We start from the raw sequence: 13318 nt of genomic DNA on the forward strand, positions 1-13318 counted from the left end.
GGTGGCACTGGCCGCTTGTCCCCAGCCCCACGCACAGCCCTCCAGCACCCCAACACCATGGTGCTCACCTGGGGGGACCCCCGAGGAGATGGTGGAGGAGGAGAGCTGTCCCTGTCCCTTGGAGGTCATGGCGGCCACCTCGATGGTGTAGGTGGTGAGGGCGGTGAGCCCAGTGACGCGGTACTCCAGGGTGACGTTGGGCAGGTAGTGCGTCACCCGCGTGTTGGTGCGGTTGTACTCCTCCCAGGAGATCCGGTAGCCTGGAATGCACCCATGGAGCGTCACCCCTGGAATGCACCCCTGCATTGCCCACCCCTGCAGCATCACTTTCGCATTGTCACCCCTGCATTGCCCACCCCACGGGCTGCGTGGGGACGGGGGTGGGACAGGGCAGGACAAAAGGGAGATGCTGTGGAGCAGAAAAAGGACACATGAATGTGACCACAGGGTGGCAATGGGACACAGGGGACAGTGCTGCAGAGTGGGAATGGGACAAGAAAAAAGGGAAGTGTTGCGGGATGGGAAAGGGACCAGACAGATCCAGTACCTGCTGCTGCTCCCTTACCCGTCAGGATCCCGTTCTTCTCCAGCGGCTCCTGCCAGCTGACCTTCAGGGACGTATCCAGGATGTCACTGAAGCTCAGGTGTCCCACGGGGCCAGGCACTGCCCAAAATCACCCAAACACTCAACACCCAAGCACACAGCACCCTCGGCACCCACGGGACCCCCTTGGACGGAGCCGGGGGGCGGGCAGGGTCCGTCCGGAGGGGTGGGAGCCTCCCCGTACCGTCCTCGTGGGTGCGCACCAGCTGTGGGGGGCTGCGCGGGCCGTCGCCGGGCGTGGTGAAGCACAGCACCGAGGTCAGGTACTCGGCGAACTTGCGCAGCCCCGGCACGTAGCCCACGTGCACGCTGTCCTGGAAGTTGGGCCGCACCGTCACCACCGTGGCCTCGTCCTCGTGCTCCGGCTCCCAGGCGATGAGCTGAAGGGGAAAGGAGATGCCATGAAGGTTCTCCATGCCAAAAACAGCACCTCCGGCCGCCTCTTATTAATTAGGCGTTGATTAACGATCAATTAAACACCGTTGGCATCCAGCGCTCCCCGCACCGTTACGGAGCTGTGATTAACTCCATCGATAACGGGATCCCCCCCTTGCCCGCATCCTGGGCATTTAATTGGAATTGTGCAAGATAGCCTCTAGCAACTTAATTAAACACTAATTAGGCCCTAAAAATACTAATCAAAAATACTAAGTGGCGTTTAATAGGAATGTTAAATATCCTGCTCACGCTGGTTATCTCATTGAGCGGCAATTAAATTCCCGAACTTCTTTCGAGTGGATTAAAACACAAGTTTAATGTTTTAATTCAATTTCATTAATGTAAATTTGAATTAATTGCAATTTGGAATTAATTACAGAGCATGGGAGACTCCGAGCCCATGCAAGTGTTAAATAACAGTAAATATTATTTTAACAGTCAGGAGAGAGCCAATTAAAATCAGGGATTTCAGCAAGGAGGAGCCAAGACAGTTTGTGAAGGTTGACCAAGTTTTCCCCACAAGCTGCTCTGGTTTTGGGAATCACCCTCACCTTGTAGCCCTGGTTGATGCCGTTGATGAACTGGGGGCTGGGGGGGTTCCAGGTGAAGCGGATGGTGGTGGAGTTGGTGGCCTCAGCCTGCACATTCCCTGGAGGCACCGTGGGCACTGCCAGGATGAAGGGACAGCTCAGAGGGACAGCTCCACGAGGTCCCCTCCATCAGCTGGGTGCCAACATTGGCTCATCCCTGCCCAGCACATCCCTGGGGCCTCCCATCCCACCATCCCAATGGCACCTGATGCTGTTGGGGTGCCCACCAAGCCCCTGCCCACCCCTGACTGCCCCTGCCTACCTCCCTGCAGGGTCCACTCTGTCACCTTCATGCTGTAGACCCCCAGGCCAGCGCTGTTGTAGGCGGCCACCTCGATCTCGTAGTTGGTCCAGATGATGAGGTCCTCCAGCAGGAGGTTGTTGACCTCGGCGTTGGTGATGTTCTTGAACTGGTACCCCACGGGCAGCCCGGCCAGGCAGTACCTGGGCACCAGGAGCCGTCAGAGCTGCCACTGTCCCCACCAACACCAGACTGGGGACCCTGGGCACCCCAGCTGGCACCTACCGGATGATGTAGCCCTTGAGGACCCCATTCTGGTGGCTCTCGGGGGGCGGCTGCCACTGGATCATGATGGACTGGTTGGTGCGGCCACTGGCGATGACGTTCTGGGGGGGCGCCGAGGGCGGCTCCTCGGGCAGGGACACCCTGCAGGGACAGGGCAGGGTGAGCACCGGGTCACCAACCAGCCCCCCCAGGACCCCCCAGGCTGGGCCTCACCTCTCCGTGTCCTTGCTGAACTGTCCCCTGCCCACGTCATTCACGGCACACAGGCGGAACTGGTAGGAGCGAGCGGGTACCAAGCCCCGCACTGTCACCGATGTCACCTCGGGGTCCACGCTGGCCAGCAGCACGGTCCAGGGTGCATCTGGGGGAGAGGGGACAGCAGGGTGGGGACCTGGCCTGCAGGACACCGGGGTCACCAGCCTGGCTGACCCATCCCGGGGTCCCCAAGCAGCATCCCCTGCAGCAGGGTGACACTGGGGACCTCTCAGGGGGTGGCAGCAGCCCCTTACTGTTCTCGGAGACCTCCACGACGTAGCGGAGCAGGGGGCTGTTGCCGTCGAAGGGCTTGGCCCAGGTGAGGTTGATGGCCCGTTTCTCCTGCAGGCTCAGGGCGGCCACGGGGCTCTCGGGGGCGTGGGGGAGCTGCCTGGACAGGGGGGTTAGGAGGGAAGGAGGGACGGGGGGCACAGCCCCGGGGTGCTGGCAGGGTGCGGGGGGTCTCACCGGACTCGGAGGTGGGCGCTGCGCGAGTCGTTGCCCCCGGCCGAGATCACCTTGCAGGTGTAGGTGCCGATGTCACCCGACCAGGTCTGGGAGATGTGCAGGGTGCCCACCTCGTCCAGGCGCACCCGGGGGCCGCTCTCGGGGCCCAGCGGAGCCCCGTCCTTCTCCCACACGTACCTGTGCCAGAGGGAGCCAGGTGTGCTGGTGCCCCGCAGCCCCCAGCAAGCACAGGGACCAGGGGCTCACTGTCACGGGGCACCAGGTGGCACTGCAGGACCACCAGCACGGGGCTGAGGAAGGAGACCCCCATCTCCCTCATCTCCCTGCCCAGGACAGCACTGACAGCAGCCAGGTGAGCATCCTGGGGTACCTGGACTCCCCAAACCTCTCCCTCACCTGACGTCCACGCTGGGGTCATGGGTGACCCCGCAGCTCATGACAGCCTTGGTGCCCTTGATGACACTCTGGTCCTGTGGCGGGTCCGTGATACGTGTCCTTGCTGTGGGAGGGGACACAATGACCCATCAGCACTGCAGGGGTGGCACCAGCAGGGACAGCCCCAAAACCCAGCACCCATCCCCGGAGAGCTCCATCCCACAGCACCAGGGTGGTCCCACAGCCATTGGGGCAGGGTCCCTCCCTTCCCTGGCCCACCGTGAGCCCCTTACCCCAGACCACCAGGTCAGCAGAGGCCTCGTCCACGCCGCGGGAGTTGGTGGCCAGGCAGGTGTAGGTGCCAGCGTCAGACAGGTGCACGGGGCTCACCAGGAGGCTGCCCGACTCCAGCAGGGTGAAACGGGGCAGCTGCACCGAGCCGCTGGCCAGGACCCGCTCCCCTGGGGACACAGTGGGGACCATCAGCGCCACGGCCACCAGGGCAGCGAGGACAGGCTCCAGGCTCCAGACCCCTCCCCAGCCCTGTACCTTTCTGCCAGGTGATGGCCGGGCGTGGCGCCCCCGAGGTCTCGCAGTTGAGGATGACGGCCATGCCATCGATCACCGTGCTGTCCTGGGGACCCCGCGTGATGTTGGGGGCGATGCCTGCGGGGCACAGAGGTGCACAGCCCCCCTGAATCCCCTCCCTGTGCTGTGCCCAGCCTGGATCTCTGACCCAGAAGAGTTTCCTGGGCTCTCTGAGCTGTCTGTGGCCCACCACCCAGGGCATGGGGACGTGGCACCTACTGGTCACGGCCAGGTACGTGGTGGTCTGCACCTCGCCGGCCGCGTTGCGGGCGAAGCACTGGAACATTCCGGTGTCGTCGGGGAGCAGCCCGCTGATCTGCAGGCTGCCGTCCTCCAGCAGCTGGAAACGGGGCAGCTTCTCCAGCTGCAGCAGGGCAGCGTCCTTGTACCAGGCCATCTCGGGAGGGGGGACACCTGCAGGGGGACGGGCACGTCAGGCATGGGCTGGTGGTGGCGCACGGAGGGTGCCGGGGAGCAGCTCACCCTTGGCCTGGCAGGGGATGGCCACCACCTTCTCCATCTCGGCCGTGATGTGCCTCTCCGGCTCCCTGATGAACTGAGGGGGCTCTGCCGAGGGAACCGGGAGATAGGAATGGGGGCAGAGCCTCCCCCTGAGGTCCTTGGGATGACCAGTGTCACTCCTGGCACCTCCCAGCCCTGCCCCAGCTCATGGCACGCGTGGTCTGGGCTGCTGGTGGGCAGGAGCTCACCCAGCATGGACAGAGAGGTGCCCATTGGCAGGAACCCACTCAGCACAGACAGGGAGGATGCCAATGGACAGGAGCTCACCCAGCACGGGCAGGGAGGCGCCCACGGGCAAGAGCTAACCCAGAATAGGCAGGAGCTCACCCAGCAGGGACAGGGAGGTGCCAATGGACAGGAGCTCACCCAGCAGGGACAGGGAGGTGCCCATGGACATGACCTCACTCAGCACAGACACAGGGAGGTGCCCAGGGACAGGAGCTGACCCAGCAGGGGCAGGAGCTCACCCAGCACGGACAGGAAGGCCCCGGCAGTGACAGCAGGGACGCTGCTGCTGCGCAGCACAGCCTGGCACTCGTAGAAGCCGCTGTCGCTCAGGGTGGGGTGCAGGATGGTCAGCCGCCGGCTGTAGTCGCTGATCCCGCTGGACACAGGCGCTCCGTCCTTCTTCCAGACGATGTGCAGCTTCATCAGTGGCCTGGGGGCCAGGGAGTGTCAAGAACCAGCTCCAGCTTCCCTGGAGGATCCCAACCCCTCCATCGCACAGGACTCCGGTGGGAAGGGACCTCCCTGCATCCCACAGGTCCCAGGAGTGTGGTGGGAAGGGGTTTAGGAGCACCCAGCCCCTAAATCCCCCTTGGGCAGGGCCAACAGGGAGATTCCCCATCGTCATCCTCACCCCAGGGCTCACCTGGCGTTGGCCACACACTCCATGGTCACCTCCGAGGTCCCGGCCACCACGCTGGTGTTCTTGGGAGGGACAATGATGGTGGGTGCGATGGGATCAGCCGGGCCACCCACATCTGGGGACAGGCAGGACACAGGGACAGCCATGAGCACCCCTGCCACCCTGGGCTGTTCCCAGAGACGGCACCCAAATCCTCAGCTTGGAGGAGACAAAGGTGGCAGGGACCTGGTGGCTTTCTAAGCTGTGTCCCCCTGTGGAAGCCCTAGCACGCCACCAGGGCCACCAGGCTGGTGGCAGCAGGGAGGGAGCAGGGAGTCCATAAAGCAAAATGATGGCGACAATAAAAAACCCTCATGTAGGCGCTGTAAAACCGCGATGGGCTCGAAAGCTGCTGATAGAGCTGAATCCATAAACAGGGCCTGGGATGTTTATGGAGCTCCAGGACGCCGAGGGACAGGAGAACAGATTGATGGGGATGGGAGACAGGCAGACAGACAGACAGGGATAACCTGTCCTAACCCTGTGGAGCACCAGGAGGGGAGATGGGGAGAGCGGGACAGGACTGATGTCACCTCAGGGCATGTCCCATGGTGTCACAGGCATCTTTTATGGAAAACCCTTTCCTTAGGATTTTTTCTCCTGAGAAGCTGGGAGGCCTCAGGAACAAAATGCAAACAATGGTTATCTGCTGCTGTGGAATGCAACAGGTGCATCTGGGATTGGTCTCATGTGGTTGTTTCTAATTAATGGCCAATCACAGTCAGCTCAGAGAGAGTCAGACAGAGAGCTGAGCCACAAACCTTTGTTATCGTTCCTTCCTATTCTATTCTTAGCTAGCCTTCTGAGGAAATCCTTTCTTCTATTCTTTTAGTATAGTTTTAATGTAATATATATAATAAAATAATAAATCAGCCTTCTGGAACATGGAGTCAGATCCTCGTCTCTTCCCTCATCCTCAGACCCCTGTGAACACTGTCACACCATGGGATGGGCTGTCACCACCCAAATGGGCTGGGTGACCCCTGGAAATCCTGAGGGGCCCAAAGGGACTGGGGGGACAAAAGCCACAGGGGTGTCCCCCAGGCAGGGGCTGCTCCAGAGCACCAGGAGCTGACAGGGGGACACAGACAGGGGTGGGGACACAGACAGGGGTGTGGGGCACCCATGGGGTGACCCTGCAGCTCCCATTCCACAGCCCATCCCGGGGCATGGCAGGATGATGCTCTGCCTGTGACACAGCAGCTCCTGCAGCACAGCCACGAGCATGTAAGTAAATTCCGAGCCAGCTGAAGTGTTTAGTCAGCAGAAACCGGAGCCTCCGAGGAGATTTACTGCAAATTAAACCTGGGGGCGAGGCAGGGGCTGGGGACAGGGATCCAGTGCCCCCCACACTCACTGGCCACCGTCAGGGTGATGGGCTGGCTCGTCTTGTTGTCCCCGTTCTTGTCGTTGACCGCCTGCACGTAGTAACGCCCCGCGTCCGGCGCCACCGTGGACAGGATCACCAGCGTGTTCTCCAGCGTGATGGCCCTGGGAGGAGAGCATGGTGGGGGTAAACCCATTGATCTGGGACCCTCACTGCCCACCCAGCACCCACACAGGACCCCCAGCCTCCCCCCAGGATGGGGGGACCAAGCCCTGCACCCCTCTGTCCAAGCAGAGCCCATGGGACAATGAAGATTCTGAGGATTTCTCCTTTTTTTTTTCCATTTTTTACTTATTGGAACAATCTAATCTGCTGGAAACATAAAATGCTGAAGGGAATATGTTTTTTTTTTTTTACCGTTAAATATGAGATAAAGGAGTTTTATCTCCTCAATCCCGCTTTGCAAATCTAAAGGAGACCAGTTCAATTCCTGCATAATGGGGGTTACAAATTCAATTCCTGCCCAGGGCTGTGGCACCACCGGCACCTGCCACAGCTCCATGGGAACACCTGTGTGCCGTGTTTGGCTCTATCCCACCCTCTCACCCGCCTTCCTCCCTCCTGCTTTCATTTTTTTGTGAAGAAATCCCTTCTCTGGTGACAAACAGAGCCATTAGTCACCGGGCCTGTCCCTGGGCTTTGGCACGATGTTGGTTAAACATCCTTAATTTAGGAAATGCAGCCCCTGGGATGCTGGGGAGGGTTCCAGGGGGGTTCTGGGGGTGCTCACACGCGGCTGCTGGGGGAGATCTTCCGTCCATCGCGGAACCAGGTGACCTGGGGCTGGGGGAAGCTGGCGATGCGGGGCGCGGGGATGACGGCTGCCTCGCCGTGGGACACGCTCTGCTGCGTCTCGCCGTCCTCGAAGCTCCCCATGTCTGCAGAACAGGGCAGGGAATGTGCCAGGCTGGGGGGGAGCCCAGGGGTGCACAGCCAGGGCTGGGTGGGCAGCAGGATGGGGTTTGTGGGATGGGCTCCCATGGGATGGTGCTGAGGGGGGGTCCCGGTCCCCTCTGACGGTGGGTCAGGGTGGGGGATGGCTCAAATGCCACGGGCTGCTCCTCCTGGTGATCCATCCATCCATGGATTCCATCCATCCGTCCATCCATCCATCCATCCATCCATCCTTCCATCCATCCATCCATTCATCCCTCATCCATCCTTCCATCCCTCCATCCACTCACACATCCATTATCCATCCATCCCTCCATCCATGTATTTCATCCATCCATCCATCCCTCCATCCGTCCATCCATGGATTCCATCATCCATCCATCCATCCATCCATCCATCCATCCATCCATCCATCCATCCATCCATCCCTGTGCTGGGTCAGGGACCCGCACCCCGGGGGGGTCACAGCCTCAGTGTCCCCACATCCAAGTGTCCCCACCACAACCAGGCTGCAGCCACAGCAGGGAGAGCCCAGCTCCAGAGCTCCTCAGCTTCTCTCTGCTCCCTGTTGGTTGTTTCTAATTAATGGCCAATCACAGCCCAGCTGGCTCAGACAGAGAGTCTGAGCCACAAACCTTTGTTATCATTCCTTCTTTTTCTATTCTTAGCCAGCCTGCTGATGAAATCCTTTCTTCTATTTTTTAATATAGCTTTAATGCAATATATCTAATAAAATAATAAATCAATCCTTCTGAAACATGGAGTCAGATCCTTGTCTCTTCCCTCATCCTGGGCCCCCTGTGAACGCTGTCACATGTCCCAGTGTCAGCAGCATCCCAGCATGGCCCTGGCTGCAGGGACAAGGTGTGGCACAGCTCCTCCATCCCGCTGCCATTCCCAGCCTGGAATCAAGCAGCAGTTGAGGGAGACTGAGGGAAGCCGGGGGCATGGAGGAGGGGGTGGGACAGGGGATTTTTATTGACTTCCTTAATTGCTGTAATTAAAAACATGTAAAGAATCCCTTTTTAACGACTTTGCCATTATCATTAGTTGTTAGCACAGCTGCCTTATTAATTTCTCATTATCCTCCTGATTTGTCACTGCTCCTCTGGAGGGGTTTGAGGGGATGGGAGTGGGGACATCCCAGAGGCAAGGAGTGACAGAGAGGGGCAGGTCCCTTTGGGGGACAGAGCCACCAGCCCAGGCCTCAGCATGGCCATCTCTACCTTAAATGTCACCAGCATCATCCCAGGGGCACTCTGGATGTCACCCCAGGGATGCTCCAATGTCCCTACCAGTGTCACCCCAGGGACACTCTGAATGTCCCTGCCAGTGTCACCCCAGGGATGCTCTGATGTCCCTGCCTAATGTCACCCCAGGGATGCTCGAATCCCTGTCACTGTCACCCCAGAGATGCTTGGATGTCCCTGCCAGTGTCACCCCAGGGATGCCGCAATATCCCTGTCAGTGTCACCCCAGGGATGCTCCAATGTCCCTGTCACTGTCACCCCAGGGATGCTGCCGGCTCTCACGTGCTGGCCACCATTGGCACCCACACCAGAGCTGTCCCCCGCCGCCGGGATCTGTGTGTCCCCGTGCTGTCCCCGCGGGGCAGGACTGTCACTTACAGGCCACCTGCACCTCGGTCTGGCGCTGCAGCAGCGCGCCCATGCGGTTGCGGACGATGCAGCGGTAGAAGCCGGCGTGGGTGCGGTCCAGCGAGGTGATCATGTACCTGCGGGAGGGGAAGCAGCCGTGAGGGGACATCGTGCCATTGTCACAGCCCCCCGGTGACAGCCCGGTGACCGTCACCCTCCCGGCCCGGGGGCTGGAGGTGACCCATCGCCACAAGCTGGGACCCGCTGTCCTGAGCCCTGCCCCAGCAATGACACCGTGCTCTGTTGGTGTCACCCAGCCTGGATCTGACAGTGTCCAAGTCCAGCACTGCTCCGATAAATCCTGGCTGACCCCCTTATCACCCCCCCTGCTCTTATCAGCGGCCAGCCCTGGTGTGGAGATAAAGGAAATCACCACATCTCCTCTTGACCACCCTGCCGCGGTCCCCAAGGGGGACCCTGCTGTCACCAGCGCTGTCCCCAGCCCTGCAGCTCCGGTTTGATCCCCCTGGAGCACCGGGGGAGCCTCCGGGGGCCGGGCGGGAGCTGCAGCCCCGCTGCCCCCGGCGGGGAGCGCTGCGAGATAAAGCAGAGAGGGAATAAATAAATAAAGCGAGCTCAGCCCTCCTCCCTGCCCAAAAATCTAATCTTGCGTTAAAACCCGCCGCAGGCTCCTTCGGCATAGCTTTGTTTGCTCTTCTGAGAACCGAGCGTAAATTAAACTTTCATCAGACCTGAGGAGCGCGGTCCCTGCGCACGGCAGAGGGTGGCAGGGACACCGGGCTGTCCCCTGGCCCGGCGGGACTGTCACCAAGCCGCGGTGACACCAGCCAGCCGCACACCCACACAGGGGTCACCCGTCCCCGCGGGACGAGGAGGAGGAGGAGGATGGAGGTGCCCTTTGGGAACGAGACCTTGAGTGTCACGGCTGATATTTAAAAACGCTCCCCAGAGGCTTTAAATAAGATATTTCAATTCCACGGAGCTGTCAGCAAGGGCTGCAGCCGCCAGGAGTAATGGGCCCGCTCTCCTTGCCGTGTCCTCGCTAATAAATCACACCGTGACTCCCCAGCGCACGCACGCCCACGGATGGACAGATGGATGGACGGACACACAGCAGCACAGGGACACGTGTGTCCCCAAACAGACCTGTGTCCTCACTGGTGTGTCCCCCCATAGGGACAATGCAAAGCCACCAGGGCTGGCACAGCCTGAGGGACACAAACGGAGTCACAGGCCTGGCAGCATGGTGTCCCCAGCCCAGGACACTCCATGGGCACAGGGAGTTGTGTCCCCAGCCCAGGACACTCCATGGGCACAGGGAGCCGTGTCCCCAGCCCAGGACACTCCATGGGCACAGGGAGCCGTGTCCCCAACCCAGGACACTCCATGGGCACAGGGAGCCATGTCCCCAGCCCAGGACACCCCAGCAGATCCAATTCAGGGCCTGGTGCCCGCACACGGGAGCTGGAGGAGTTATTGAAGCACAGCACTCGCACACACACCTCAGCAGCTGAAAATAGCCCGGAGAAAGGAAATCAATTCCGGGCTCAGCCCAGCCCGCAGTCATCAACCAAACCGGCACAGACTTTGTTCTCCCCGCTCTCCTTCCACCGAGGCTTTCATCCAAGAGCGCTCAGCTTCGATTTCCTCCCCCCATCACTCCTGGCTGGGAGGGGACATGGATTGATTTCACCCCCAATGTCACCCCCGTGTCACCCCTCACAGGGGATGCGCTGCAGGCAGGAGCGGGGGATGCCACCCCACCCCCAGTTTGTGCCACAGCTTCGTGGCCTTTGCTCCACGCAGGAAGGAGCTGCTCCAGCTGGGGCCGCTCCCGGGGGCTCTGTCCCCCCGGCCGGGTGGCTCTGCCTTTGTCCCCCGCCCCCGCTGGACCGAGGTGAAGCTGGCCCCGCTCCCGGCGCAGCCCTCGCTGCTGACTCCGCTGTTCCAGGGGTTTGTTTGGCTTCTCTGTGCAGACGGAGCTTGACAGGGCACGGTCCGTGGGGAGAGGTGAGCGCTGACCGCCCTGGCCCGGCAGGAAGCGGCTCCGTCCCGCTCAGCCCCGGGGTCAGGAGGGAGCCCCGGGTCTGCAGCGGCAGCTTTGGCACCGGATCTGCCTGACAGATGGACGGCTGCAGGCTGGGAATGACAACCTGTCCGTCTGTCTGTCCATCCATCCATCTATCCCGGTCCCTCAGCCGGGCAGGGCACAGCAGCGTGCCCAGCTCCTGGCTGTGCCATCCCTCAGGATTGCGCCTGTCCCAGCTGTGCCCCAGGCCCGGCTGCTGCCATTGCTCTGTTATTGTAGGGTTGTCTGTCTGTCTGTCCATCCATCCCAGCCATTCCCCAGCCCCAGCTGCCACCGCGGCTCTGTTATTGCAGGGTTGTCCATCTGTCCATCCACCCATCCATCCCAGCCGTGCCCCAGTCCCAGCTGCTGCCATGGCTCTGTTATTGTAGGGTTGTCTGTCCGTCCATCCATCCATCCATCCATCCATCCATCCATCCATCCATCCATCCCAGCTGTGCCCCAGTCCCAGCTGCCGCCGTGCCTCTATTATTGTAGGGTTGTCCGTCTGTCCATCCATCCATCCATCCATCCATCCATCCATCCATCCATCCCAGCCGTGCCCCAGTCCCGGCTGCCGCCGTGCCTCTGTTATTGTAGGGTTGTCCGTCTGTCTGTCCGTCCATCCCAGCCGTGCTGTGGCTGCCGCCGTGCCTCTGTTATTGTAGGGTTGCCGAGGAGCGCGGGGCTGACGCTGCCGAATTATTCTTAGATTGAGGGGGTGGAGAAGGGCCGGGAAAAGCGGCAGCCAAAGGATTTGATCCATCAAATTGAAATCTGTGAGGTTCTTCCAATGCCGCCCGGGAACAGCAACAGCTGGATCGGATTTGGGGTGGGAGCAGCACTGGCACAGTCCCCTTTGATTAATATCCTGCATAACGACTAATTAATTCTGGAGGGGCCGCGTGTTTGAACGGTTACTGTGGGATAATGAAATGTCAAGTGAGCATTAAAACACACTTAGCCGAGGTTTAACGACTCGGAGCATCCGAGCAGTGTCCCGGCCCCTGCTCCGGGCCAGCGCTCGATGAGGCTGCGAGGCGCCCCTGGAGCTCCATCAGCCGCGCTTAACTGCGCTATTGGATCGCAATTAGCTCCCGATTGGAACGGGTTCTCTCTGGATCCACGTGGCCGCTGCCCCTGCTCCTGCCCGGGAGTGTTTTCCCTCCCTCGGCCGTGGGAATTGGCAGCGCCGTAAATCGCTGCCTCAATTGGCCCTGCCAGAACAATGAGCCATTTAATAATTAATGCCCGTGTATTAATCAGCCTCCTTCCTGCAGAGCAGGGACGGAGCGAGCCTCGATCCGTGTTGCGGCATCCGGAGGGCTCTGGTGCATTGCTGAGCACGGGTTTGGCCAACTCCCAGCTCCGGGGGCATCTCCTGCTCTGGCAGGCCCTGTCCTTTCCCTTTAGGATCCCAGCAGGGAGATTCCCTCCTCTGCCACCCCATCATGTGCCTCCTGCCAGCCCCGACACTGCTCTGGTTCACTGGCACCGCTGCCCTGTGCCCATATGCCAATGTTTGTGTCCCCAAAGTCCCAAACAAGGCACAGAGAGAGGCAGGAGCCTCCCCAGCACAAACATTCCCAGGAAAATCCTCCCCCGTGCTGCCCATGCTCCTCACCAGCATTCCTGGGGCTTTGCCACCTGTGGTGGCACCAAAAGTGGCACCAAAAGTGACACAGGTCAGGCTGGAACTACCAGAACCAGGAAAACCCTGCAGGGCTCCCACCCAGCCTGGGTACAACCCTTCCAATGTTCTTAAGCCGCCGTTAATTAACTCATTGCATGGTAATTAGCCCCCCAAGGCAGAGGGATGGGCATCACACCCGGGCTGGCAGAGAGCTGGGCCCCCAGAGCAGGGATGAGCTCCCAGCAGGAATCTGGGGGTGATCCATCCTGTTTGCCCCAGGCCTGGGGTTTTCAGAGGCTCCTGGCTCTGTATTTCACATAATTTGGGGACAAACTCTGGGCATCAAACATTTGGGATCCTCATCAAACATTTGGGATCCTCACCAGGCCATAAAGGCACATCAGAGTCCTGTGCATAGCCAGTTGTGTCCCTGCACCCCCAGGG

At 60.4% G+C, this 13318-nt stretch overlaps 1 protein-coding gene across 2 annotated transcripts in view; it reads right to left on the bottom strand.

Annotated features, from left to right (window-relative positions):
• The window catches only part of SDK2 (sidekick cell adhesion molecule 2), a 49999-nt gene that overhangs the window by 13511 nt on the left and 23170 nt on the right, over positions 1-13318 (bottom strand). Inside the window, exons 1-20 of one of the 2 annotated variants that reach the window (XM_074555332.1) lie at positions 11828-11851; positions 9183-9289; positions 7391-7538; positions 6631-6764; positions 5238-5349; positions 4834-5024; positions 4328-4411; positions 4064-4258; positions 3806-3922; positions 3550-3717; positions 3278-3380; positions 2882-3058; positions 2668-2804; positions 2372-2519; positions 2159-2299; positions 1895-2076; positions 1594-1709; positions 789-984; positions 566-664; positions 69-260 (exon numbers count right to left, since the gene is read on the bottom strand). In XM_074555332.1, coding sequence (XP_074411433.1) covers positions 69-260; positions 566-664; positions 789-984; positions 1594-1709; positions 1895-2076; positions 2159-2299; positions 2372-2519; positions 2668-2804; positions 2882-3058; positions 3278-3380; positions 3550-3717; positions 3806-3922; positions 4064-4258; positions 4328-4411; positions 4834-5024; positions 5238-5349; positions 6631-6764; positions 7391-7538; positions 9183-9285 — 2743 coding nt within the window. In that variant the 5' untranslated portion in view covers positions 9286-9289; positions 11828-11851. Of the gene's footprint in view, positions 1-68; positions 261-565; positions 665-788; positions 985-1593; positions 1710-1894; positions 2077-2158; positions 2300-2371; positions 2520-2667; positions 2805-2881; positions 3059-3277; positions 3381-3549; positions 3718-3805; positions 3923-4063; positions 4259-4327; positions 4412-4833; positions 5025-5237; positions 5350-6630; positions 6765-7390; positions 7539-9182; positions 9290-11827; positions 11852-13318 lie in introns of those variants that run through there. The other variant, XM_074555331.1, reaches the window with a different exon arrangement.

This window comes from Zonotrichia albicollis, chromosome 19 (assembly GCF_047830755.1).
Source record: "Zonotrichia albicollis isolate bZonAlb1 chromosome 19, bZonAlb1.hap1, whole genome shotgun sequence".
Taxonomy (NCBI): Eukaryota; Metazoa; Chordata; class Aves; order Passeriformes; family Passerellidae; genus Zonotrichia; species Zonotrichia albicollis.